Here is a 26498-nt window from a genome sequence, read left to right as displayed (position 1 = left end):
GATGGTTACACATGTATAATCCCTTCTATAGAAAATGATTTATTTTTTTTTCCTTAGATTTTTTTTAAAATTTAATTTTAATAATATTTAGTAAACTATATTTTAAAAATAAATTTTTTAACTTTTTAAAAATTAAGTTTATTGACCTTATTAACATTATTAATATAAATGTTTTAAAATAAGCTAAATGGTCAGACTTTAAAAAGATTAGGTCAGGTCTATAAAAAAAATCTATGATAAATAATAAGTCAAATTAGGTTTTAATTTTGTAGAATAGATATAACTTATATATTCAAAATCTAGCCTAACTTAGTCTATTCTTATTCCTAATCATTACTAATATTTTTCAATTGAAGAACGTAATAATACCAACATTAAATAAAAGAATTTGATCACTTAATAAAATTTTCAAAATTATTCAGGTTTTGTTGTTATATTACAATCAAAATAATATTATACTTAGCCATTACAATACAATTGTAGATTGATCAATTGCACAATGTCAATCCACCAATATAGTCAAATTTAAAACTTGCTACAATTTAGTATAGTTTGCCTAGGTCTAACAATGATATATATTAACCAAATAATATTTTAATATAATATCAATCTAGGTAGCAAATATCATATAACACATGAATTGCAAAATTGTACAATAATTTATCTCTAATAATAATGTCATCAATTATAACTCAATTCAAATCATCAAACAGTCACAATAATTTTAATTTATATAAATTAAAATTATACTTAATAACAACAATTGACGTAAATTAAGGCGCAACTATTATAACTCAAAATTATAAACATACACAACAACAACGCATGAATATTATGATAATAACCATTGAAACATCTTTGAATTATATCACTTACTCCTTAGCTAGAATCTAACCATTGTGCTTTTAGATCTTTGTCGTCTCTATCCAGTTATATAGTTTTTTTATTAAAAAATATTATAGGACGTAGATAATAATATAAAAATTACATCAATGGCAATTTATAAGTAACAAAGATTCAATAGGAAAAAAAAAATATTATACCCATTATTTGAAATTGAAATTAATAGCCAAACAAAAATAAGTTGAATAGCAAGACTACAAAGTAGGCTCTAATACCAAATGTAAGAAAAATAAAATCTTAATATATAACTTATAATAGCAAAAATGTACCTCTTGTATAGTCATTGCTATCAAACTACTAAATATGTAAGTAAGTATTTAGAGAGAATTTTTTTTTAGTCTTAAGCCCCTTAGACAATAAAAACTACGAACTTATTTATAGGTAAGATTAGGGACCCTCTACCTTATATTACCATAATAATCCTCTATTAGTTCCATCATTAAGAACTAATAAAATATGTTTATTATGACTCTTAATAATTTATTATTATTCTATAAGTATCAAGCAATTAATTAGATTAATAGGGTAATTAAATTAAATAAATTTTTATACGAGTCACATAATATTTTTTCTAACACTACTCTCATACTAACTATGATACTCACAACACAACATAAGGAAAAGTAAGAATAAGCTTGTGTAACAAAAAAAACATATATATATATATAAGAAAACATAAAACTAACTATATCAATATACATATCTTTCTTCACTAAACTCCACAACAACAACACATCAACTTTCGACACATGTATTTTACTACTCAAGCATAAATAAGCAAGAAGACCACAGAAATTTGCAATGAAGATCCTCGGATGCAATTCCAAAACTTTCGTTTGCATTCCAAAGCGAGATCAGGATGTGTTGCAGCATTTGGGCACTAGATCGGATTTAGCAAACAACCTGTAACATGGAGCCAAAATGACATGGAAGAGATGGAAAAGTTTGTTATGCCAAAGAGACACATGGCAATTGATGCGGAGGAAAGAGAAATGAGAAGAAGCACTAGGCTGAGGAAAAAGAATATTTTACTGGACGGCTTTGCTGAATAGCCATTATGCATGTGGTATGAAAAATTCTCCCTGATTCTTCTCTCTCTCTCCGAGCCTACTTTTCTTTACCTTCTCTGATTATTCTCTATTCATTCTACAGTTGCTGAACGATCGGAATGATGGATTATGGTTCAACGTAATTTGTAGCTATTTCTGATAATGAATTCTAATCTCTCTAGCTTCCACTGTTCCTTTTGCCGCTACTTGTAATACGTTCTATTTTTTTTCCTCAATATTTCAAGTTACTGTTTCATTGGTGCTTTCATCGACTTCCGTGGCTGAGAATACGCATCTAAAAGAGCTACAATCGGAGATGAAGAATTTGATGCAATTATTGAAATTGAGAGATCAAGCACAACGTGACCATACTAACCAAGTTGAAGCAGCTGCTTGGGCTCAAATGGATGAATTACAACAATCCTTGGATTTAGTTTTGCAGTACAAATCTCAGCCTCATGGTGAGTCTTCGAACATCAGACTTCCAGCTAAGGATATTTCTATGGGGTTTCCGCATTTTGATGGCCAATCGTCAGTCATAGAGTGGATTTTTAAGGCAGAAAATTTTTTAATTACCATCACACACCAGACGTAGAATGTGTGGACATTGCTGCGATACATTTTGAAAAGAATGTTGTGCCATGGTTTCAGATGCTACATCGTTTGTCTGCAATAAGTTCTTGGATAGATCTTACACGAGCTATGGAGTCACAATTTGGTCCTTCACCATTTGATTGTCCTATGCACGATTTATTTAAATTACAACAGACAGGGTTGGTGTCAGACTATTATTTGCAATTTATGTCTCTGGCTAATCGATCATTTGGGTTGCCTCCAAAAGCTATAATGAAGTGCTTCTTGAGTGGATTACAGGAGGAAATTCATCGTGATGTTATAGCACAATCTCCACCTTCACTATTACGGGCTGTGGCTCTTGCCAAGTTGTATGAACCACGACACCAACTGAATGTGAATGCTAAAGCAATTCAGTCTTCTTCGGTTCTGAAGTACTATAATATTTCATCTCCTACATATGTGGCCTCTCATAATCATGTTAAATCAAATCCCAAACAAGTCTTGCCTGGTTTATTACCGACTCCATCAGTGCCACCTTTGCGTAATTCCTTAATTAAGAAAATTAGTCCGGTTGAAATGCAGATACGGCGTGAGAAAGGGCTATGTTATTTTTGCGATGAGAAATTTTCATTCTTTCATAAGTGTCCAAGTAGACAATATCTTTTTTTACAGCTATAAGAGGAAGAACATGGAGAGCATAATCCTTCGATTCAGGAGGAGCCACCACCCAATTCTTTATCAGTACCTATTCTGGATGATCATCACTTATCGTTGAATGCCTTAAAGGGTGGAATTGGTGTTGGCACAATTAGGTTTATGGCATATATTGATAAATTACCGGTAACAGTCTTGATTGATGGAGGGAGTTCAGATAACTTTTTGCAACCAAGAGTTACCAAATTCTTGAAACTACCAATTGAACCAGCTTCTCTATTTAAAGTCATGGTGGGTAATGGTAATTATATGACTGCAAAAGGATTGGTGCAGCAAATTACAATTCACGCACAAGGGAATACATTTCAATTACCAGTTTATTTATTACCTATTTCAGGAGTTGGTATCATATTGGGAGCTAATTGGTTGAAAACCATCGGACCTCATTTAGCTAATTATGAGGCCTTGCAGCTTAAGTTTCTACATGCAGGTAAATTAACTACTTTGAAAGGTGAGACAGATAATCTACCTATTACTACACAATTGCATCACATTCGTCGTTTGGTATAGAAGAATGCCATTGCAGAGTTGTATAGTATTCAACAAATTCAAAATGATACTTCTCAGCTTACTTCATTGCCAATTTCTTCTGATATTGAACCAGAATTGGCTTTGTTATTACACACTTACAGTGTGGTATTTGATGCTCCCAAAGGGTTACCACCACCACGTGCTCAAGATCACTCCATTCCTTTGTTGGAAGGTTCATCCCCAGTAAAAGTGAAACCATATCGTTGTCCTCATAGTCAGAAAGAAGAGATTGAGAAGTTGGTGGAGGATATGTTAAAAGAAGGCATTATCCAACCGAGTAAGAACCCTTTTTCTTCTCCTATCATTTTAGTTAAAAAGAAAGATGGATCTTGGAAAGTGTGTACTGATTATAGGGCTTTAAATGCTATCACCATTAAGGATAGTTTTCTTATACCCACTGTGGATGAATTAATTGATGAACTTTTTGGGGCTGCCTTCTTTTCAAAACTAGACTTACGATCAGGATATCATCAAATATTATTAAATCCTGAAGATAGGCATAAAACAGCTTTTAGAACCCATCATGGACATTATGAATGGCTAGTTATGCCATTTGGATTGACAAATGCTCCAGTTACGTTCCAAGGTTTAATGAATGAAATTTTTAGAGGAATTTTGAGGAGATTTGTGTTGGTATTCTTTGATGATATTTTGGTGTATAGCATTACTTGGAAGGACCATTTGTATCATTTAGAGGTGGTACTTAGAATTTTGCAGCAGCATCAACTTTATGCTAGATTCTCTAAGTGTTCCTTTGGCGTCCCACAAATTGAATACTTGGGCCACACAATCTCAGGTGCATGAGTAGCCATGGATACTAGTAAATTGGAGGCAGTTCAAGCTTGGCCTCAACCGCGAAATCTCAAGCAATTAAGAGGTTTCTTGGGCCTTTCAGGGTATTATCGTAGATTTGTTAAAGGATATGCTCAAATAACTTCACCTTTAACTGATTTACTCAAGAAAGATTCTTTTCATTGGAATGACACTGCCACGACAACTTTTAAGGCTCTTAAAACTGCAATGACATCTACTTATGTTTTAGCACTTCCTAATTTTCAAGAACCATTTGTTCTTGAAACAGATGCCTTCGGTTCTGGTGTTGGGGCTGTCTTAAGTCAGAATAAGCACCCCATAGCTTACTTTTCAAAGAAGTTGTCTTCAAGAATGCAAAAACAATCTGTTTATGCTTTAGAGTTTTATGCTATCACAGAGGCCTTGGCTAAATTTTGCCATTATTTGTTGGGTCATAAGTTTGTCATTCAAACTGACCAGAAGAGTCTTAAAGAGCTCATTGAGCAGAGATTACAAACACCAGAATGACAACAATGGTTATACAAATTCTTGGGATTTGACTTTACAATTCAATATAAACCAGGAAAAGAAAATATACTTGCTGATGCATTGTCTCGCAGCTTTATGTTAGCATGGTCTGAACCTGTTAGTGGTTGGTTACACAAAGTAGCTACCTTGCTTATGGAAGATTTGAAGTTAAGGGAGTTATACCAGAAATGTCAAGACAAATCTATGCAGGATAAAGACTATTCAATCAATAATGGCCTTTTATTATGGAAAGATAGAATTATGCTTCCTTCTAATCCTGAGTTGATTCATCAAGTATTGAATGAATTCCATTATTCTAAAGTGGGCGGTCATGCAAGTATTACTAAGACAACATCAAGGGTTTGTTCTCAATTTTATTGGGCGAAGATGCAGGATGATATAAGACAATTTGTGAGATAATATGCTATTTGTCAACAAGCTAAGACTGATCATGTAACACCCCATTTTTTATTTCATTTTTATTTTATTTTGTTGAGGGTATTTTGGTAATTTTTATAAATGTATAGGGGTGATTTAGTAGCTTGGAATGGACTATTCCAGAATTGGAACGGGCCGTTCCAAACTACCAAAATGAATGTGAGTTAGTAGCCCAGAACGGGCCGTTCTTAAGTTGGAACGGGCCATTCTGGACTATTAAAATTGCCTATAACCCTAAATGGGAACGGGCTTGGAGCGGACTGTTTCCAAAATATGGTCGTTGTGAGTAATAAATGCACACTAGAACGGGTCGTTTTGGTTTGAGAACGGGCCGTTATGGATGTGATTTTTACCAATGATTTAAGGGTCTAGAACGGGCCGTTCCAAATTTGGAACGAGTCGTTCGGGCGAAGCCTGATGCCTATAAATTGAGCTCTCTGCCACTCTCAAAAAGCACACCTCTCATTTTCTGATTTCTTTTCTTCTTCTTTCTCTTCTTTCCCTCTACTTTCTGTTTCAGATCGAGGGGAACCCAACAAGGGAGACCAACCAGATCTTGTGTAGGTTCAACTTTTACATATCAAGGTACGGGGGGAAAAGGGATTATTTGTATGCAAAGTTACATGAGGAAATTGGGTAGAAGAGGAAGCTCGTAGGGTTATGAATAATCTTATAATTATTTCTGTTTGGAGAATTATTGGTCTTATGTGATTCTGTATGTATTTAGGATTATGAATATATATTTAATTTGTAAGAATGATGATTTGGGAGAGAGAACGAAATTATAGAAAAGTGCTTGTAAGTTAGGTTTTGGAAAAAAATTGGATTATTTCTGTTTGAGAAATTGATGACTCATTAGATTCTGTATGTATTGAGGATTAGAAATATATATTTAATTTGTAAGAATGATAATCTTAGAGAGAGAACAAACTGTAAAAAAGTGCCTGTGAGTTAGGTTTTAGAATAATTAGGGGTTTTACCGTTTATGTTAAGATTATATTAAATTGGTAATTTCATTGATTATTATATTAATTTATGAATGTTATTCTTATATTACTTGATAAGAATTGATGATCTAGATGTGAATTGCCTGAGGAGTGTGTAAACCCTTATTTTGTTGGACTTATCTATTGTGTATGTGATATGAAATTGTGTATGTGGTATAGAATTGAGCTATGAGATGAGATGTTGTATGGATGTAAATATGATTGTGATTGTGGTTCCTCACACTAATGACCAGGGATGGCACGAGCCCTGAGTAAGTGATGCTACAGGGAGGGCGTGACCCTGGCATGGTGTGGGATGAGTAAGACAATTAACACTTATCACTTATGTCAAATATGGCAGCCCTGACATAGGGTTAATTGTAAGAGATTATGTGGATTATGATGTGATTGTGGTTCCTCACATCAATGGCCAAGGATGGCACAACCCCTGGGTAAGTGATGCTACAGGGAGGGCGTGACCCTGACATGGTATGAGATGAGTGAGACAATTAACCCGTATCACTTATGTCAGTTGTGGCGTGGCCTTGGCATAGTGTTAATTGTAAGATTTGTGTGAATTATGAATGTGGAAATGATAATGTTAATTGCAAGATTTGAGATGAATGGGTGTGATTGCGAATTATGATGTGAAAATGATGCATGATTGATAGAGTTATGATATATATAGAAATGCTTGTAAATATTTCATTATGTAATGAGATTACATTGTTGTGTGTTTGTATGTGCTTTACATATGGATGTTTTCTTTTCTTACAGTACAAATTGTAGATGTTTTAGGTGAGGAAGATCTGGCTACGAGTGGCATTTAGAATGCCAACAGTTGAATTGTGGGTATGCTCTGATATTGTGACATCGGGGTAGAGGATTTTTAGGACAAATTTTTATATGGATTTGGAATTGTAAATATTATTTTTGAAAACAACTTGTAAACTCTTGTGTTTCATTTTCTAATTTTTTTTTATTATTGTGGTTATTGAAGAACAATTTTGAAGATTCTCATGTGAACCCTTTTACCGAAATTGAAAAATTTATTTGTAAGTTTTCATTATTACAATATATGTATTGGGGTAGTAAGGGTATCACAAATCATGCCTTGCCTATGGGGTTGTTACAACCCTTACCCATTCCTCAGCATGTGTGGGAGGATATTGCTATGAATTTTATAACTCATTTACCTCTCTCTCATGGTTATTCTACCATTATGGTAGTGGTGGATCGTTTATCTAAGTTTGGACACTTCATTGCATTGAAAGAAAATTTCACAAGCAAGATAGTAGCATATGCTTTTGTTAACAACATTGTCAAGTTGTATGGAGTTCCTAAACCAATCGTTTCGGATCGTGACAGAGTTTTCCTTAGTTCTTTTTGGCAGCAATTATTTAAAGCTCAAGGCACAACTCTTTCAATGAGTTCATCCTATCATCTGCAAACGGACGGGCAAAGTGAGGCTTTAAACAAGACCTTGGAAATGTATCTTCGTTGTTTTGTCTTTGATCATCCTAAAACAAGGGTGCCTATGCTACCATGGGCTCAATTTTGGTACAATTCCTCTTGGCATCATAGTATTGGAATGCCTCCATTTCAAGCATTATACGGTAGAGAACCTCCCTAAGTGGTTCATTATGAAAATCACTCCAAAGATCTAGTTGTAGTTCAAGAGATGTTGAAAACAAGAGATGAGTTGTTGCACCAGTTGAAATTAAATCTGGCGAAGGCACATAATTATATGAAACAACAGGCAAATAAGAAGAGAAGAGATGTTCAGTTGGAGGTCGGAGATTGGGTGCTGGTCAAACTCCAACCCTATAGACAACATTCAGTTGCATTGCGCAAAAGCCAGAAACTTGGAATGAAGTATTTTGGGCCTTTTGAAGTCGTGTCACGTATTGGGACAGTTGCTTACAAGCTCAAATTGCCAGATGCTGCTAAAATTCATCCAATTTTTCATATTTCTCTGTTAAAGAAGTTTTTTGGAAATTCTCCTCAGCCATACGTTCCTCTTCCAATTACAACTAATGAGTTGGGTCCTATAGTTCAGCCTTGGAAAGTTTTGGCTTATCGTACCATACTACGACAATCTAGACAAGTGCCGCAAGTTCTCATTCAATGTGAACGTTCTGAGCTGCAAGAAGCTGTTTGGGAAGATGTTGATATTATGAAAGAATCTTATCCTCATTTCAACCTTAAGGACAAGGTTGCTTTTGATGGAGAGAGTATTGTAACATGGAGCCAAAATGACGTGGAAGAGATGAAAAAGTTTGTTATGTAAAAGAAACACATGGTAATTGATGCGGAGGAAAGAGAAATGAGAAGAAGCACTAGGCTGAGGAAGAGGAATATTTTACTGGACGGCTTTGCTGAATAGCCATTATGCATGTGGTATGGAAAATTCTCCCTGATTCTTCTCTCTCTCTGAGCCTACTTTTCTTTACCTTCTCTGATTATTCTCTATTCTATAGTTGTTGAACGATCGGAATGATGGATTATGGTTCAACGTAATTTGTAGCTATTTCTAATAATGAATTATAATCTCTCTAGCTTCCACTATTCCTTTTGCTGCTACTTGTAATACGTTCTGTTTTTTTTTCCTTAATATTTCAAGTTACTGTTTCACAACTAAATACTAATGACCCATGTAAAGAAGTTCATCTTCGATTCTCCATTGTTCTTCCTGTAAGGTTTACAATACCCATTACTGAGTTACCCACCCAACTCAGTTCACCAAATTAGAACTTAGTAGGTTCAATTTTTTAAAATTGAATTACAAAATGGTTTAATTCAGTTCTTATCCTAAATAGTTTAGTTTTTTTAGTTTAATATAATTTAGTTATTTGACCTTTCATTTTAGTTTGGTTAATTTTGTCCACCCCTACATAGATGAAGACATTCAAATCAACATGATACTTAATGATTTGGTAATTTTTAACTTTATTTTTTTTGGACAAAATCTTTATGCAAATAGTTGATTTTATTTCTAAAAAAGTTAGAAATTGCTTATAATCCTTCCTTACAAATAAATTTAATTGATACAAATATATCAATTTTAATAATGTCAATCTTCTAATTTTCTAATATATAAACATGTTCAAGTTACCAACACAAATGTCACGGACAAAATTACTTGCGATTGAATTTGAAACAACTCTTGAAACTTATTTACATAGTCATAGGATGAGGAATAAATTTTGTCCATTTTACATTCACACTATCTTGAATAAGATTAATGAGCATTGTTTCAAAAAACAATACAAAACAAAGGATGAGACAGTACTTTGATCGATATCTAAATTTATGTATCCTAATATTAATATTTCACTACAAAAAAATGTGTGATTTGTGGCGGTTATTTTGGCTCCTTGTGGCGGTTTTTAACCGCCACAAATCGCATTACCGGCGTCATTAATAACCGCCGGATCTACGGTCGCCAAAAGTCATTTCCGGCGGATATTTTGTAAATGCCGGTTTTGAGCGCCAGAAAATTCGATCCCTTTGTGGCGGTGTGAGACCGCCATAAAATACATTTTTGTTTGACTTGTTTTACATTTTCTGGCGGTTTAAACCGCCACAAAATTTATCTAAATTTTGCTTGATTCAACATTTATGGCGATTTTAAACCGCCAGAAAATTGTTTTTTTTTTTTACACTTTCTTACACTTTTAAATCGTCAAAAAATTGCATTTGGGAGCTATTTATTGGCCTAATAAAGTACTTGACAAGACCGATCAAATTTATCACCCATTCCAAAAACCGGTGAAATCAGCATTCCGAAAGAAAATAGCAAATAATTATACAGGGAACAAGATAACACACTTCAGGATAATTGTCACCATCAATCTTCTGCAAACGCGTAATGAGTTCCCGGGCAGACATTTTTATAGATTGTATAAGCTATGTCCAAAACTAGCATATCATCTGGTCCAGGAAGGTAACTGCAAAATTACATAAAAAAATTACAAATATAAAATATAACATGTTTGTCAAAGAAAGAGTTAATATAACCTAGACAACACATAGAAGTAAAAAAAACAAGACAGTAGATCTGATTTATCATGCCAAAAGGTTACAGGTCAAAATAGCTTCTTCCTAAAAAAATCTTTAGAACATTCACTCCATTGCAAGTCAAACTCCATCCATAAATCTTTACATTATAAAATACCACTCTTAAATAAGTTTTCAAAACCAAACTTAGAAGCTTAGTATTGGATCACTTTATCACTTAGAAAAGTCTAGGATGATAACCTATCACTTGATTATTAAAAGCATAATAATTTAGAAATAAATAGAGATGTCATAGAAATAGAAAATCTAATGAAAGCATACAAGATTGTGAAACAAACAAAATATCATTCAATTTTAAGTCTTAATTAACAAATTATTATTAGAAAAATATCATTCAAATTTAAGTCTTAATTAACAAAATATATACCTCAAACAGAAACATTAAGTTTTCAAGTAGAAGAATCTATAAAGCTATATGTTCCAAACAGCGGTACTAAACTACTAGTTCTTATCTTGGGCAATTAAATACAAGTCAATAAACGGTACTTGTTGCAAATGATCGTATGAAATTTATGTTTTATAATTACCCCCAACAAAATTTTGAGGCCACCAAGTCAAAAGCAAGTGGCTCTAGCTAGAACAAATTAACCCGTCATAAACCTTAGCATTAGCCACCTCCAAAATACAGGATATCACAACCTACTCAATTCATATACATGGAGAAATTATATTAATTTAAAATATAATACCATCAAGTATACTAAACAGTCTGCATTCAAAATAAACTCACATGTCATAACTTTGGGCCTCCACAATTGTATGTTCCATGTCAAGCTGCCCTAGAAATGAAGGCTTTGATGTGAATGCTGATAGATGCTGAGCAAGATTAATGTGCCTCTGGGGAAATAATTTAAAACATATTATGATTTGATACTCATTAAGAGAATCTTGTAAATGTCTCAATGAAGTATCAAAATTACAACAAAAATGTTCTTACAGTCATCTCTGGCAATGAGTTCAGCTTTTTCACAAAGTCCTTCAACTCAAAAACTGTCTGTGTCTGGATGTCATGGAAAGCAATATATTATAAAGTCTTTACAAATCTATTTTAATTTTCCCAATTATATAAAAACTTTATAAAGTGCTTTTCAAATTTTTTCAACACAATTTATTCAAGCTGTAGTTTTATAGCATCTATCAAACAAACATCCAACTTTAAAATTACCTCTGACCGTAAAGTATAGCAGCAAAACTACTTGGAAAATTTAGTGTATTATAATTTCAAAGAAATAAAAGGAAACAACAGGACATCAGTGGATTCACTGCTATTACTTTCACATGAAAAGTTTGGTTACAAAAACAGATACTTTTGCAAAATTGGCAGTAAAATAAATGTCCGAGTAAAAGACCATCTACTTACAGTAGTTGTCATTTTTGTGTAGTCTTGCTTCATGGAAGTAGCTTTTTGACGTAAAAACTGCAATACTAACACAATCCATACAAGGAAATGTTATTTAAAGAAATACTATGAGCAAAAGGAAAATGAACAACAAAAGAAGTGTAAAGAAATGGAAAATGGATGTCTGAACTATGGCTAAAAAGAGGTTTCAGAGAAAAAGTCAGCCAAAGAAAATCAGCATAGAATCAATGACTAGAAAATCAGCTAAAAAGTCAAAAATCAGCCAAAAAGTCAGCAGAAAGAGACAAACAACAAATCCAATTTTTTTTTATCCCTTCACTAAAATTAAAAGTTCAGAAGATGTTTTACCTTTGAATGAAAATCTTCATTCCACACAATTTTTTTTCCATTGTCAAGAGAGCCATACACGAGTGTCCAAACTGTCCCCTTGAAGAATGCCCGGCAAGACACTCTGCAGCAAAATATATGGTTTGAAATCATGCAGAAATTTAATTGGGAACAAGGATTCATGGGTTTACAATTATAAAAAAAAAGTAGCAAATTCTATGTTTTCTTTTTATTAAATATAGTATAAAATGCAGCAAACATCATGTGTGAATTAATTCAATGTAGAACTTAGATTTCTTAACCAATGTAGGATTACTAATAGCAACCATTGAAAATATATTTATATGTACATTAAGATTTAAATAAAGTATTAGCACTAAAAGTACTACACACTGCATGTTTATAACACCAAACAGAAATGCCTAATGCAAATTTTGGGCATGCTCTATCGCCATTTCAACACATTTGAGTGGCATTCTAGTTCTGTTTCATAATATCCCAAAGTTGTTTTGACAAGTTATCATACACTACAATCCAGCCCCAAACTCCAAGTAGGAATGGCCAAACTTTAACTCTAATACTAGGATCAACACCCTGCATCAAATTTAAAAATGAAATCAATTTCATAGAAAAACACCAAAACAACAAATTTAAAATCTAGATAAGCAAATTAGTAAACTCACTCCACTGCAAACTCTTTTCAAGAACTTAATTAAAAAAGTAAAATGGAGGGATATTAAGATTATGATGCGTACCATCAACGCGCGAAGAGGGTCGGAAGCAGCGAAAATCTTGCGCTATGGTACAAATGGAGGAAATATCTGAAGATTTGAATCTAAAAAAGCAAACAAATTTGTAACTCACTAATTGGTAGCTAAAAAGCAAACAAATCCACCACACAAAAATTCGAATCGATGAAAATTTGGGATTAGGGTTTCACCTTTACAATCGGATTTGTGGTAGCGTTTCCCAATTATCAAATTGCCTTTTTCAAATTCTCTAAACAGATCAAACACATAATCCATTGCATCCATTTTCTGCCTCTCTCTTTCTCTAACTTTTATCCAGGATTTGAAGAAGAAGCGCCATATGAGGACTTCGAGATCAAATATAAGATGTTTCTTTCCATTCCTCGTGAGCCACTTATTTCTCCAAAACAAGAGAGAAAAGTGATTTTCCTCCTTTTTCCCAATAAGTCGACGGCGTTACACCATTGGGATACTGAGTTTGAATGTGAGAATCGAATTCTAAATATAATAATAATATTATGTTACGTTAAATACATAAGATTTATAATTTTTATATTGATTTTTTATTTTATAAAATAAAATAAAATAAAATAAATGTGTTGAGCAATTAAGTTAGTGGAATGGAAAGATGTTACTCGAATGTGGATTAGGTGCCATAAAAGATAATTAAATTCTGGTGTTTAAAAGCCCAAAAAAATGCAGTAATTTTTGGCGGTTAATATAACTGCCACAAAAATAGGACTTCTTGGCGGTTTTCTAAAACCGCTAGAAAACGAACGCTAACAAACTCCGACTTTTTTGTAGTGTTTTATACTAAATAAGGACAAAAATGATGAGATACTTAGAACATAAAGTACTCAATATTGTGAAATGTCATATCAAAAAATATAGAGATAAAATAAATTATTATTTTATTTTAATTATTATTTTTTTTCTATTAAATTCTTACGAATTAAATTTTGTTTTATTAAAATGTTAAAAATTATAATCAAGTTGATAATTATTTTTACATATAACACTTTAATTATATGGATTCTGTTTATCGTCACTATTGTTACTATTGTGATAAGATATGCATAAAAATATTTAATACATACTAGCCAAGTTAATACATTACAATATTTTATAACATTAACAAATATAAATCAATTAAACACATTACAATAATTCATAACAATAAAATACCTAATTATTGAAAGTCTAAATTTTAATAATTAAAATAACACTCACTAATGGAAAAAAAAAAGACATTTTAAATTGTTGGTCTTGAGTTACATCTTCAAAAAATATATAAAATCAAAGCTTTGATGCTTCATGATTTGGTAATTTTCTACTTTATTATTTCTTTTTTAGACAAAATTTTTATGCAAGTAGTTGATTTTATTTTTAAAAAAGTTAGTAATTAAGTACAAATTATCCACAATCTTTCCCTACAAATCAATTTAGAAACTACGATTAATACATATACATCAGTTTTAACAATGTCAGTCTTTTAATATACAAACATGTTCAAGTCACCAATACAAATGTCACAGATAAAATTACTTGTGATTGAATTTGGAACAACTCCTAAAACTTATTGAGATAGTCATAAGATAAAGAATAAATTTTGTCTATTTTACATTCACACTACGTTGAATAAGATTAATGAGCATTTTTTGAAACATGAATGCAGAACAAAAGATGGGATAGTGCTTTGATCGATGTCTAAATTCATGTATCCCTAATATTTATATTTTGCACTAAATAAAGACAAAAAAGAATGAGATATGTAGAACATGAGTACTTAATGTTGTGAAATGTCGTATCAAAAAATAGAGATTAAATAAAATATTAATTTACTTTAGTTATTATTTGTTATCAAATTCTTACAAATTAAATTTTGTCCGATTAAATTGTCAAAAATTATAATCAAGTTCATAATTGTTTTTACATCTAACACTTTGATTATATGGCTTTTGTTTATTATCACTATTGTTACTATTACAATAAGATATGCTTAAAAACATTTAATACATACTAGACAAGTTAACATATTATAATATTTTATAATATTAACAAATATAAATCAATTAAACACATTGCAATAATTCATCACAATAAAACAATCAAATAATAAAATACCTACTTATTGAAAGTCTAAATTTCAATAATTAAAATAACATTCATTAATGAAAAACAAGTAAAAAAAACATTTTAAATAATTAGTCTTGAGTTACGTCTTCAAAAAATAAAATAAAAGTTTTGATGTGATACATAGATGGAACACATTCAAATCAACATGATGCTTTACGATTTGTTAATTTTTAACTTTATTATTATTTTTTCTAGACAAAATATTTATGCAAATAGTTGATTTTATTCTCAAAAAGGCCGATAATTAACTAGAAATTGTCCACATTCCTATCTTAACAATCAGTTTAATTAATATAGATACATCAACTTTAATAATGTTAACCTTCTAATATACAAACATGCTGAAGTCACCAACACACATGTCATCAATAAAATTACTTGCGATTGAATTTATAGTATCTTCTAAAACTTATTTACATAGTCATAAGATGAGGAATAAATTTTGTCCATTTGACATCTATACTATCTTGAATAAGATTAATGATCATTATTTAACGAAAGAATATAAAACAAAGGATGAGATAATATTTTGACCAATGTCTAAGTTCATGATCCTAATATTAATATTTTGCACTAAATAAAGAAGAAAATGATGAGATATCTCGAGCATGAGTACTCAATATTGTTAAAAATTGTATAAAAAATATAAAAATAAAACAAATTATTATTTTACTTTCATTATTATTTTTTCTAATCAAATTCTTACAAATTAAATTTTGTCCCATAAAATTGTTAAAATTTATAATCAAGTTGATAATTATTTTTACATGTAAAACTTTGATTATATGAATTCTATTTATTGTCACTATTGTGATAAGATATGCTTAGAAAATAAAATGAAGAGTTATAAGGTCCAATATTCGTAGTAACAGCCGCAATAAGAGTAATTAGTTTTCTAGTACTTGAAGCTTCGGTTTTCTTTTTTGGCCAGTTATAAGACTAATATTCAATCCGAAGCTTAGACACTCATCACACGTAATTTGCGAGAGTCAACGAAGCACTAAGAAGGTCAAGATGAAAGATACGAAAAGAGAGGGTGATACCATGATGGATGAGACAATTGCTAATCAACATGTTCCTTGTGGTGTGAAACGCACTTATGCTGATAATGTGTTTTCTGGAGAAGGCGGAAGAATATTTTCTAATTATAATAGCCTAATAAAAGAGATGGATGAATTTGTGGACCATCTAGGTGAAGAGAAGGATGATTTGGTAGATAATGATGACGACCCTAATCCATGTCCCAAGATTTCAGTTTCACAGGAGAAGTTTGAGGAATGGTGCTCTCCTTGGAAGAAAACACTCGTGATTAATGTGCTAGGAAAGAAAATTTCTTTCAAAGCTATTGAGAACAAGGTGCATCGCGATTGGGTCAAGTCTGGTGCTGTTCGAATTATAGATATACCTAATGATTATTTCTTGGTCCAATTCTTGGCAGAAGAAGATTATTGGCACGCGTTATACGAGGGACCTTGGATGATTGCCGATCATTATATTGTCGTGCAACGTTGGCACCTATTCTTCAATATAACAGATTCTAAAATAAGGAAAGTAGCTGCATGGATCCGTATAAAGTAACCTATTCTTCAATGAGAGGGATGAAGGATTGGAGCTTAATTTATAGAGTAACTAGGAAATAGAAAATGCATGGGCTCCCTACGCTATTTATCAATTGCATTAGTCTGTTCCTCCTGCAAGAGTGGTCAAAGGCTGTTTACTCACGTCCTACATGCACCATGCAATTGTCACATCAGGAGCAGGTTTAAACAACGGGCCTAGGCCCCATGCGCCACCTACATACTGGAGAAGGTAGAAACAGAAGGCGCCTAGGGCCCATGCACCACTTGCATTCAATAGAATTCTCCCTCCCCCTATGCGCCTTCTACACATTTTCAACTTGTTCAAAAAATCCCTCCCCCACATGCGCCATCTATTCACCATTTATCCTATTTGAATGTCCTTGTCTCCCCTGCGTAATGTTTACTTGCCACGTGGCCAAAATCATCTCATATGGTAATTACATTTTTTTCTATTTCGTATATTTTATTTTTATTTTATTTTATTTACGTCAAAAAGCCTTCATTGAATCATAGTTTGCGAGCAACAAAAAAAGATTATTGATCTTGCTTCGAATATTCCCTTATTAAAGTGGTGCACGACAACATGTTGCAAGCAGAAAAGTTCTTGCCATCCAGTATTGTTATTTGTTTACGCGAAAATTCTAACATGAAGGTGGTACATGGACGAAGCACTATTTTTAACCATTAGATTTAATATTATAATAATCAACGATTCAGATTTGTTACCTGTAACTTGGAAAAATTAATTTTTGTATTTTGTAGATTAGTCCTTGTGTTCAGTATCCCATGTAGGAACTCACCCATGAGCCGCCACCCATAGCGACGCCTAGCACCACCGTCGCCACCGCCCGTGACTGTAACCATGACCATGACAAAACTCATGACAGAGAAAAAGACAAAGAATGAAGACGAGACAAGGACGACCGTGACCGCGATCGTGACCGTGACTGAGCGCATAACAAGAGATCTCGTTTGCGTTCGCCTGATCGTAGCCGCTTCTGCCACGCGCGCTCTCCCTCGCCCACCGCCACCGCCACCACCAGACTCCCTCCCTTGATCCGTCGCGGAAGCGCCACTGGAGAGACTTCGCGGATGAGGAGCACAAGGAGACGAAGAAGGTGGTGTTGGACTTCGTGGACGACATCGTGAAGGAGCAGTAGCAAAAGCAGAAGGAGAACAGAGGCGCAGGAGAAGACGAGGGGAACGAGGACAAGGTGGAGATTTAACTCCACCAAGGGGAAACCGTCGTCGGTGCTGACATCAGTAGCGTCAGAGCCATCACCAAGCGTAAACCGCGCCAATACATGAACTGCCACAGCAGATTTAACTATCCATTGCCAGTTGAGAGGAATCACTAGGGTTTTTTTTCAGCCGCCACTCACGGTGGCACCCAGCACCACCGTTGCCACCACTTCCACCACCCGGTTCCCACCCACCGCCCCTGCATTGCCTCCCTCATCCACCGCCACCTTCCGATGCTCCACCAGCATAAAACTATTTAACATAAGGATCATTTTGCAATTATAAAACAAGTTGAAAAACTTGCTATTATAGGTCATTTTACTGCCTCATGGATGAGGCATTGGTTCAACTGCGTCATGCTAGAAGCGCTCTTGTTTACGACATTATTAAAAAGTTTCGTTGAAGAGAGTTAATATATACATGTTAAATTAAACTTCAAGTAAAGCAAAGTAGTTTAGATAATTTACCCCATTTCAAATAGATTGCAAAAACATTTTCTTAAACTACGAATCTTGAGCAACTCTTGCAATTTTTTGAATCAAAATTTCTAAAACAATATTGATAGCTTTTAGAAAATTTAGATAAATAAACTTTTTGATGTTGTTACAGGCATGTAATTACATGATGGTACGTTCTACGGTAGACATATGAAGCAAATGGTTCATGGGGGAACCACTCATTAAAATATTTTGAGAAAAGATTTGCACCGTCAGATATACGTATAAAAAAATGAACTGTGCAGATTGATGTTAGTTGAAAAAGTGAAATTTTATATTACTTTTTTTTTTTGCATTTGGGAATTCTCTATTTTCTCCCTATAACATTGAAGTCGCAAGTTGGTGCTCCGTCTTAACCCTTGTGGACGCCCAACACGCTTTAGTGCGTAGAAGCGAAGCACCATCCGCGTCTTAAATCAGAAATATTGTGTCAGACACATTTTATTTATTGTATTAAGTGATTCAATTTGTCTTTGAGCTTTCATTATTTTGAAAATGGTGGTGTTATATACACGTGGAGGTGTATCACCATGTGAGTTTGGGTTTCTTGAGCTATTACAGTGGTTGTGATCATTATTGAAAGTCTTGTTTCAGTTTAATTTTTGGAAATATAACTACAACAAAAAACCCCTACGTCTCATATTTGTAAATTGTTGCAAAAAAAATGTGTTAATCTGAAACAGTTCTTTAAAAAAAAAACTACTATACTCTAATATTGTTGATGACTTATTTTACCAAATCAATAGTCGAGAACTTGAGTAACATTGTTTATGGAGAAAAAGGTGATGATTGTGGTTTTGGCACTTGCTTTGTTGGCAGAGGCAACGTCGCTATGGTGTTGAAGCTGGGGTCGAGATTTGTGGGAAAAGAAAAAACCATACAAACCTCTGGCAAGTGACAAAGCAAGAGAAAAAAGGGGAAAAAAAATGAAAATCCTCCTAGACTCATATTTTTCAAAACGATTATTTCTTTTTATTATTCTAAAAATAAAATACTATTTTGAATAAAAACGTAATTTTAACAATGTTTAACTTATATAACCAACAACCTCAAAATCAAAAAGTCTGGGTGGTGTAGTTGGTTATCACGCTAGTCTCACACACTAGAGGTCCCCGGTTCGAACCCGGGCTCAGACATATTTCGTTTTTTTTTTTCATTTATTTCTGTCCAAAGTCCAAACCAAACCGAAGAAGGAAGTAAAGTCAGAAAATAAAACGACACCGCTGTTGTTGTTCTCCATTTTCCATTTCTTCACTCGTTCACTTTCCTTCGTCTTCGTTTTTTCCTTCACTGATACAAGTTCCTTCTCCTTCGCGCTAGTTTCAATTCAATTCGTTTCTCAGGACCGAAGTTTCCCTCCGACAATCAGAAAATGGATTGGGGAAACGTGACCGCGGAGGATCTGATCGACGCGCTCCGCGAGGTGGATTGGTCGTCGCCGCCGCGCCCTCTGTCGGAATTCTTCTCGCGATTCACCGTTCCCAGATCCTCCTCCAAATGGAGCAGCCGCCTCAAATGCAATCTCTACTAGTACCGTCCCTAACCCTCTCTATTTCATCGCTATCTCATATCATGCAATTTTCATTTTTCCTTTACTTTTATTTTTTTCTTCTGTTTCTTTTCGCAAGTGGAGTCGGATTAGATGATTAGCAACGAATTTTTCTTTTCCTTTTTTTTCCCCCCTTGATGTTGTGTTTTGGCATGGGTTTTATTTTCTGTGATCGTACTATTTTTTAGGTCTTATTTGGAGGTTTTACCAGCTTTTTATTTTACTGTTGATAGCTTTGTGGTGGATTTGTTTTATTTTGAATTTTAGGATTCCGTGATGAATTTCGAATTACGAGGTTGTAATGATTGATTTTAGGATAGCGTTATGTATGTTTGGGGAATGAGTTGTTAGATAAATTTTAGGGTTGGAAGGTGATAATGATTGTTTTGCTTGTGTTTGCTGCAGCTACCGGACCAACTACTTCATTTTGATTGTTTCTGTTCTCAGTAAGTGAGCGTGATGAGTATTGTTTATTCAACTTTGGATGTTTAGTGATGAGTTGTCTCATTATACACGTTGTGAATTGTAGTATTGGGTTTTCTTCGGAGGCCGCTTGCTATTGTAGCTGCACTTCTTACGGCACTCAGCATTGCTTTTCTGAATGACAGGTAATCAGTGTTACTGGTTCTCTTTATATTTCGCATTATATAATTGGTTTTTTGAAGTTTATTTGGTTTTGCAAACATTTTGGTATCAGGATGTTATTTCATTTAGGGGAGCAGGTTTTATATCAGTTTAAAACTTAGTATTTGATGCCATTTTAATTATGTTAATCTGACTTTTGTGCTTGTGCCACAATATACTTCAATTTTATTCTTTATTTTTGTTTTGGAGTCATAGTTAATCATAACCTTCAATAGCACAGTATAATGGTTTACTATGGCAAGTCATTTACTTCTAGGCTAATACAATATAGATGCCATTATTTTGTGGGATAACATTATAGTGCTTCCTCTTCCTTATAAAGAAACATGCATTTTAGAAGCTGTAGGTAAACTGGTAAAGTTTATATATGGATTGGTTTTCTAGATGATATAGCATGACTTCAATTGTAACCCGATCCCCATTTTGGAGCCAGACATGAATCACATGATACTTTTACTTCTAGTGTTGGATATGGTTCCTTTGTCGCATGATTTGTGTAGCAGGTTATATGATTTATTGTATTTTGACAATGGCTAATATAGTAGTTTTACCATATATCCTTGTGAAGTACATCAGTTTTTTCTTTTTTGCGGCATGAGCAGGCAAATGAATAGGAAAGCAAGAACTTTGATCAAATTTAGATTTTAGTATTTCAGATTATGTACATTTTAGGTCTACTTGAAATACTACTTCAATATATCTGTTTGTAGCTTGGATATAACAAAAATTATGTTATCTAATCTCTAGTATGCCACTATTCCAATCTTGTAATTAGAGAGAGAGAGTAGCGATGTAAAATGATTTATAGGAGGCTGTAATATTATCATGGTTGCCAAAAAAAGGAGAAAAATGAACTCCAAAGGGATATAACTTATAACACACTTGTTGAGTACAATTGGCTACTCTAAAAAGTTGAGTATGACTATAGATATTTGATTATACTCAGATCAGATGATGGGCTATTAGACAAATATTTTTCCCAGTTAAGAAATACCTTTGTATAATTTGTAAAATATTTTAATAAATTCTACACTCAATCCTTGGAATCTATAGAAGTCCAAGAAAGTTTGAACTGTGAAATCTTCATTTAGTCAGCCACACACACACACACATATTTTGCACATCTAATTGGTACTTTTTTGCAGCTTTGCAGGTACCTTTAGTGAAAAGGTAACAAGAACAGTTCGGCAATTTTCACCCCATTTAGCTGCCAAAATGAGGCCTCCTCTCACGTAAGTATATTCAGTTGTTATTATCTCTTTTGGCCTTTGGAAGCTATCCATGTTTATCAATTATTTGAATTCCAGGCCTGTTATTCGTGGACGTCCATCAGCCAAGAGAGCAATTTATATATGTGGTCGGCCACGTTGGGTGTTTGTCTTGATATTTTCTTCTGGTAATTGAAGTCTTTTGAAACGGGGATTCTTTTAATCATTAATAATGTGGGATGTGCTGTCAATCCTTGTTATCTGTCCAATATTTTTGAGTCCAATGATTTCCTCCCTTTTTTTTGCAGCAAGTTTCATGCTTTGGTTTGTTTCTGCTGGTCTCATGACTGTTTTATGGGCACTAGCTATTGGTCTTCTAGGTACATTACATACAGATAAATTTTAATCTTTAATATTTTTAGCAATTATGAATTTGCTTTTGAGTTGATTTTTCTTGTTATTTTCAGCAACCATCCTGCATGCAAGCTTTAGAACACCGAACTTGAAAGCTCGTCTAAACACATTCCGTGAAGAATTTCGTGCAGTATGGCGCAATTATAGTGAGCTGTAGCTTACATAAAATTTGCTGGACTTGGATGTAATGTAAGTGCTTTCTGCCATAGCATTTTTACATATTAATATGCTTAATGGTTTTTTGTTTATTTAAAAAACTTGTAAAAGGCAACCGTACATTGAAGTGATTGAGAAACAGATCTGTATTCTGTATGTTATAGGTGTTAGTTTGGGACTAGGAAGTGTAGCTTCTTAAGTTGCATGTTGTCTATTATGATATGATCTCAGATATGATAAATAAATCTCATTCTCAATCAATAAGTGCTATCAAACTTGGGTCTAACAAACATGATACATATTGGAAGGGAATTTTTTTTCTTTTTAAAGGTTGGTCTTGTGATAGACTATGATGCATCAATACGATAGTGTATCGGATGATACGTATCTAATTCAGCAATATGATTTTTTTAAAATATATAAGATACGGTACGTGTATTCATATATATATATATATATATATATCAATATTCATAAAATATAAATTATGTAATTGTAATTTTGATCAAAATTCATAAATGTAAGAAATATATAATTACAATTTTCAATTTCAAACTAAAAACATACTTATACATTTCTAAAAACAAATAAATTATAAATCATTTCTTCCTTAAAATCATTCCTATAGAAGAAAATTTCTACTTTTAGTTTATCAAGGGACAATGTTTCTATGTCTTATTTAGCTACATTGGATATTTCATAATTTTTTAAAGGTTTGGCTACTTCACTGATATATATCACTAATAAGTATTGGTAAAGTATTTAAGAGTATCGAGATCAGATAAGATTCTTACAATATTTATGGAGGCTTGTATACTTCATTGATACATATAGGATATGAATACATAAAACAAATTGAAGTATTTGTGCTTCATAGGTGATAGACCTGTCAGCAATTGCTTATACAGCATAGAATTAGAGCAATACCAGAAGCAGAAAGACAAAAGGAAGGAAAGGGAGATTAGGAGAGTTATTCCCATAAGATATAAGATATTATGGGAATGCTTATTTTATGAGATGTTCTTCCAATTGAGTGATTTAGTGCATGTTTGCTTTACCGTTTAGAATAGCTAAACGTACGTTCAATGCAATCCATCCACATTTATGCCTTTTTGTTTGAGTGCATGGGAATGTGTGTGGATGAGTAATCAAACACACCGTTAGTTATGGGGAGGGGAGGGGGATGACTTGGAGGTGAGAGATGAGAAAATAACAGAAAGACTGGAGTGTGGAGGGGTGTTGCAGGTAAGGCTTGAGGGAAAAGAAGGTAGGAAAAGATGCAAGGTAGTGTTCTTTGCATTCTTAGAATTTTCAAGAGGTAGTTGAGCTCCCAGTTATTTCTTATTAACATTTTTGATATATAGTCATGTTTCTGACCATTAATGTTATTGTTTTAGTTCTATCTTTAGCTTTATATGTTATTAGTCTTTTTGGTACATCTCCACAGGCTTGTAAAACAAGCTCCACTTAATAAAATTCAACGCAGTGTCTGAACAGGATACAAACTCCATTCGTCATATTTGGGTTCATCTCTTTCTGTTAATAAAGGCTAAATTTGTTTTTTGTCCCTATAAATATAGAGAATTAGAGATGTTTGCTTTTAGTCCCTGAAAATAAAATCGTTTCCTTTCTCTCTCCCATTTTGGTTTATGGAAATGTGTTGGACGTGTTCCTTGTCTTCCACCCAAAAAAAAAACAAAAATCTCTTTTTGATCCCTCCTTTACAAAAATAGGAATCACGGATGACACTTTTACATAAATGAGGAGCCAAAAGGAGATGATATTTTTCAGGGAGTAAAAGTGAATATTGCCTTATTTGGGGACACTAAGAAGTATTTAACCCTAAATATATTCAGTCTCTGTCTGAAGTTATTATCAGGTTTCTCCATCTACGGTTGGTGTATGAATGGTTTTAAACATTTATAACATGCTTTGTATTTTAGTTGCATTGAAATGAAGTAAGTGATAAACTACCTTATGATCCCGAAAGATATGTACTTCTAAATTGTACTCGATGTTTGGTTGCCTTACCTTTTTTGTGTTTCATCATTTTAGTTTCTGTTTAACTTTTGTCCAGTTACTAGTTAGTTTTTTGTTTTTACTGTTAGCAGCTGAAAGGGTGGTCAGATTTCATGAATATATGGCTTACTAATCTGATGAGTAAACTTGGGGAAGTTCATATTTCTTCTGGCTAGTTTTTAGATTTCTTCAGGTTCAGGCTACAGGAACTTGGAGGTTTATCCGTTTAGGGCATGCTTGAAAACTAGTTAAGTTAAACTCAGTTGGATTTGAAAAAAAAAACTATATTCACAAGTTTTTCCTTTTTTGTGTATTTTTCTTTTAAATGTGATTTTAAATTAATATCCAAACACACTTAATGATTTGGGACCATGTTTTGCTTTCCTTCAAATGTCATGCTCCTTTTGCAGTCAGTTTTTGGAGTATAATTGTGATCATGTGTGTTCTATTATGTACTTGACTTTTGGAAATAGCAGGGTTCTAACTAACTTTTTGGTTGTCATATTGCCATGTTATGTAGTGTTTCGTAATGCTGGTACTGATTGCAGAACTGATGCGATATAAATGCTGTGTTAGGTGTTGCTGCTTTATTGTTGAAGTATTTTCCTTTAACTGGAATAGAAACATTCTATGGGAAGCTGTCAGGCATTGGAGACTACCAACAGATTGTAAATTTTCAGGAATCTTGTTTTTGTAAAGTACGCTGTTTTTGTTGTTTATTATGTCTAGCGGAAGCATCGGAATATTATTGATAAACGCTGTAACCTAGACATTGTCATCATTCTAGTTGTCAAAATTCTTAATTGCTCTAGACATTGGTGACTTGAGATACTAAAGTTTCTTTTATGTTTTGACACATTAGGCTGTGTTCTGGTAAAGCTTGCAAAAATGGTTGCTTGCATTGTATGATGCATGCTTCTGAAGCTGTTTGTTTTAGTACACAGAGGGTGGTAGAATTTCAGTTCTCCCCTCACATGTTTGGATGTGATAGTAAAATGAATGAAATTGATTTTCCAAAATTGGTTTTTGTTGAAATGATTTTTAAGTGAAGTAATTTATGTTTGAATTTTCTTTATTATAAAAGCAAGTAATAGTAAAACTTGGTATAAATTTTTTATTTAATACAATTTACTTAAAATTGCCTCAATTCAGAATTAATTTTGGACTTAATTTCTCATCGTGGAACTAAAAACATGAAAATATATCTTAAATTATGTTAACTTGTGTTTCAATTTGGAGAATTTAACGTAAAGCTAAACACGCACACGTTGACTTTGTTTTGCCTGTTATTTTGTTTTACATGTTTTTATTTTATTTTCTATGTGCATTTACAAGCTCCTGTAAATGTGATTTTTACCCCACTTATTTAATATATCTGACTGGTGTATATCTTCACTAGATTGAGTGTTACTTCAAACCGACTTCATAAAATTTTAGTTTCTGATTTTATAAAATGTCAAATGAGAAATATTAGGAATGCCCTCTTAAAACTATTTTCAACACTTTATAATTAGTTGAAATTTATTAAAATTTACGAAATGGTGGTTTTATTTATTTATTGAGTATTTATAATTCTGTTTTTTTTTCAAAATAAATTTTAATGTGTCAGGAGAAACGTGTTGTCCCATTCCTCTAATCAGATCTATAGTGTAATTTCAATCCATGCAGTGTTTGTATTCCGAGCAAAGATTTAGAGATTTGAATTGAGCTCTACCTCTTAGGGACAATTGGCATTCGGGACGAAACTATTATCTTTGAAACGAAAAAAGAGAAATTAGGGAAACCGGATACGGGATACAAGGCTCTAACGAGCTTTTGGTTGGGGTTGAGTAGATTTTCACGAAACTAGGGTAGCCAAATCTACTAAAACATTTTTCAAATTTAATGAAAAAACTATTAAAAAAGATTACATGTCTCCCTCAGATATCATATTATCACTACCAAATCAGCATATGACCACTAAAATTTTATGGTTTAGATCAGTTTGGTGAGTTAATATTGCCCCTGCCACCACGCAAT

At 33.1% G+C, this 26498-nt stretch overlaps 2 protein-coding genes, 1 long non-coding RNA gene, 1 other non-coding gene and 2 pseudogenes across 6 annotated transcripts; 5 read left to right on the top strand and 1 right to left on the bottom strand.

The window, feature by feature from the left end:
* The first annotated feature begins 4583 nt into the window (after positions 1-4583).
* On the top strand, positions 4584-5093 carry LOC145957431 (putative mitochondrial protein AtMg00860 pseudogene; annotated as a pseudogene).
* Positions 5094-8198: 3105 nt separating this feature from the next.
* On the top strand, positions 8199-8807 carry LOC145957430 (uncharacterized). The gene has a single exon (XM_083073691.1). The coding sequence runs from the start codon at positions 8199-8201 to the stop codon at positions 8805-8807; it is 609 nt and encodes a 202-aa protein (XP_082929817.1).
* A 2789-nt stretch (positions 8808-11596) lies between these two features.
* On the bottom strand, positions 11597-13514 carry LOC145957092 (uncharacterized). 2 transcript variants are annotated; one of them, XR_014433514.1, is made up of 5 exons: positions 13225-13514; positions 13040-13119; positions 12811-12878; positions 12306-12408; positions 11597-12022 (listed from the first exon to the last, which is right to left on the bottom strand). It is a non-coding gene; the product is annotated as an uncharacterized LOC145957092 (long non-coding RNA). The 2 variants fall into 2 exon arrangements; XR_014433515.1 differs by having other exon boundaries at positions 11597-12014.
* Positions 13515-17332: 3818 nt separating this feature from the next.
* On the top strand, positions 17333-19533 carry LOC145957429 (uncharacterized; annotated as a pseudogene).
* A 17-nt stretch (positions 19534-19550) lies between these two features.
* On the top strand, positions 19551-19624 carry TRNAV-CAC (transfer RNA valine (anticodon CAC)). The gene has a single exon. It is a non-coding gene; the product is annotated as a tRNA-Val (tRNA).
* An 85-nt stretch (positions 19625-19709) lies between these two features.
* Positions 19710-25290, top strand: LOC109815920 (PRA1 family protein A1). Of its 2 annotated transcripts, none has more exons than XM_020380738.3 (8): positions 19710-20018; positions 20443-20483; positions 20567-20645; positions 21828-21914; positions 21990-22078; positions 22199-22270; positions 22358-22493; positions 25000-25290. In XM_020380738.3, exons 1-7 carry the CDS (start codon positions 19861-19863, stop codon positions 22459-22461), a joined length of 630 nt encoding a protein of 209 aa, XP_020236327.1. In that variant the 5' UTR covers positions 19710-19860; the 3' UTR covers positions 22462-22493; positions 25000-25290. The 2 variants fall into 2 exon arrangements, with proteins under 2 accessions (XP_020236327.1, XP_020236326.1); XM_020380737.3 differs by having other exon boundaries at positions 19715-20018; positions 25056-25290.
* The last annotated feature ends 1208 nt before the right edge of the window (positions 25291-26498 follow it).

Source organism: Cajanus cajan, chromosome 4 (assembly GCF_000230855.2).
Source record: "Cajanus cajan strain Asha chromosome 4, NIPB_CcT2T_4, whole genome shotgun sequence".
Classification (NCBI taxonomy): Eukaryota; Viridiplantae; Streptophyta; class Magnoliopsida; order Fabales; family Fabaceae; genus Cajanus; species Cajanus cajan.
The sequence above is the reverse complement of the archived record's forward strand: the minus strand, read 5'-3'. Positions and strand labels throughout refer to the sequence as shown.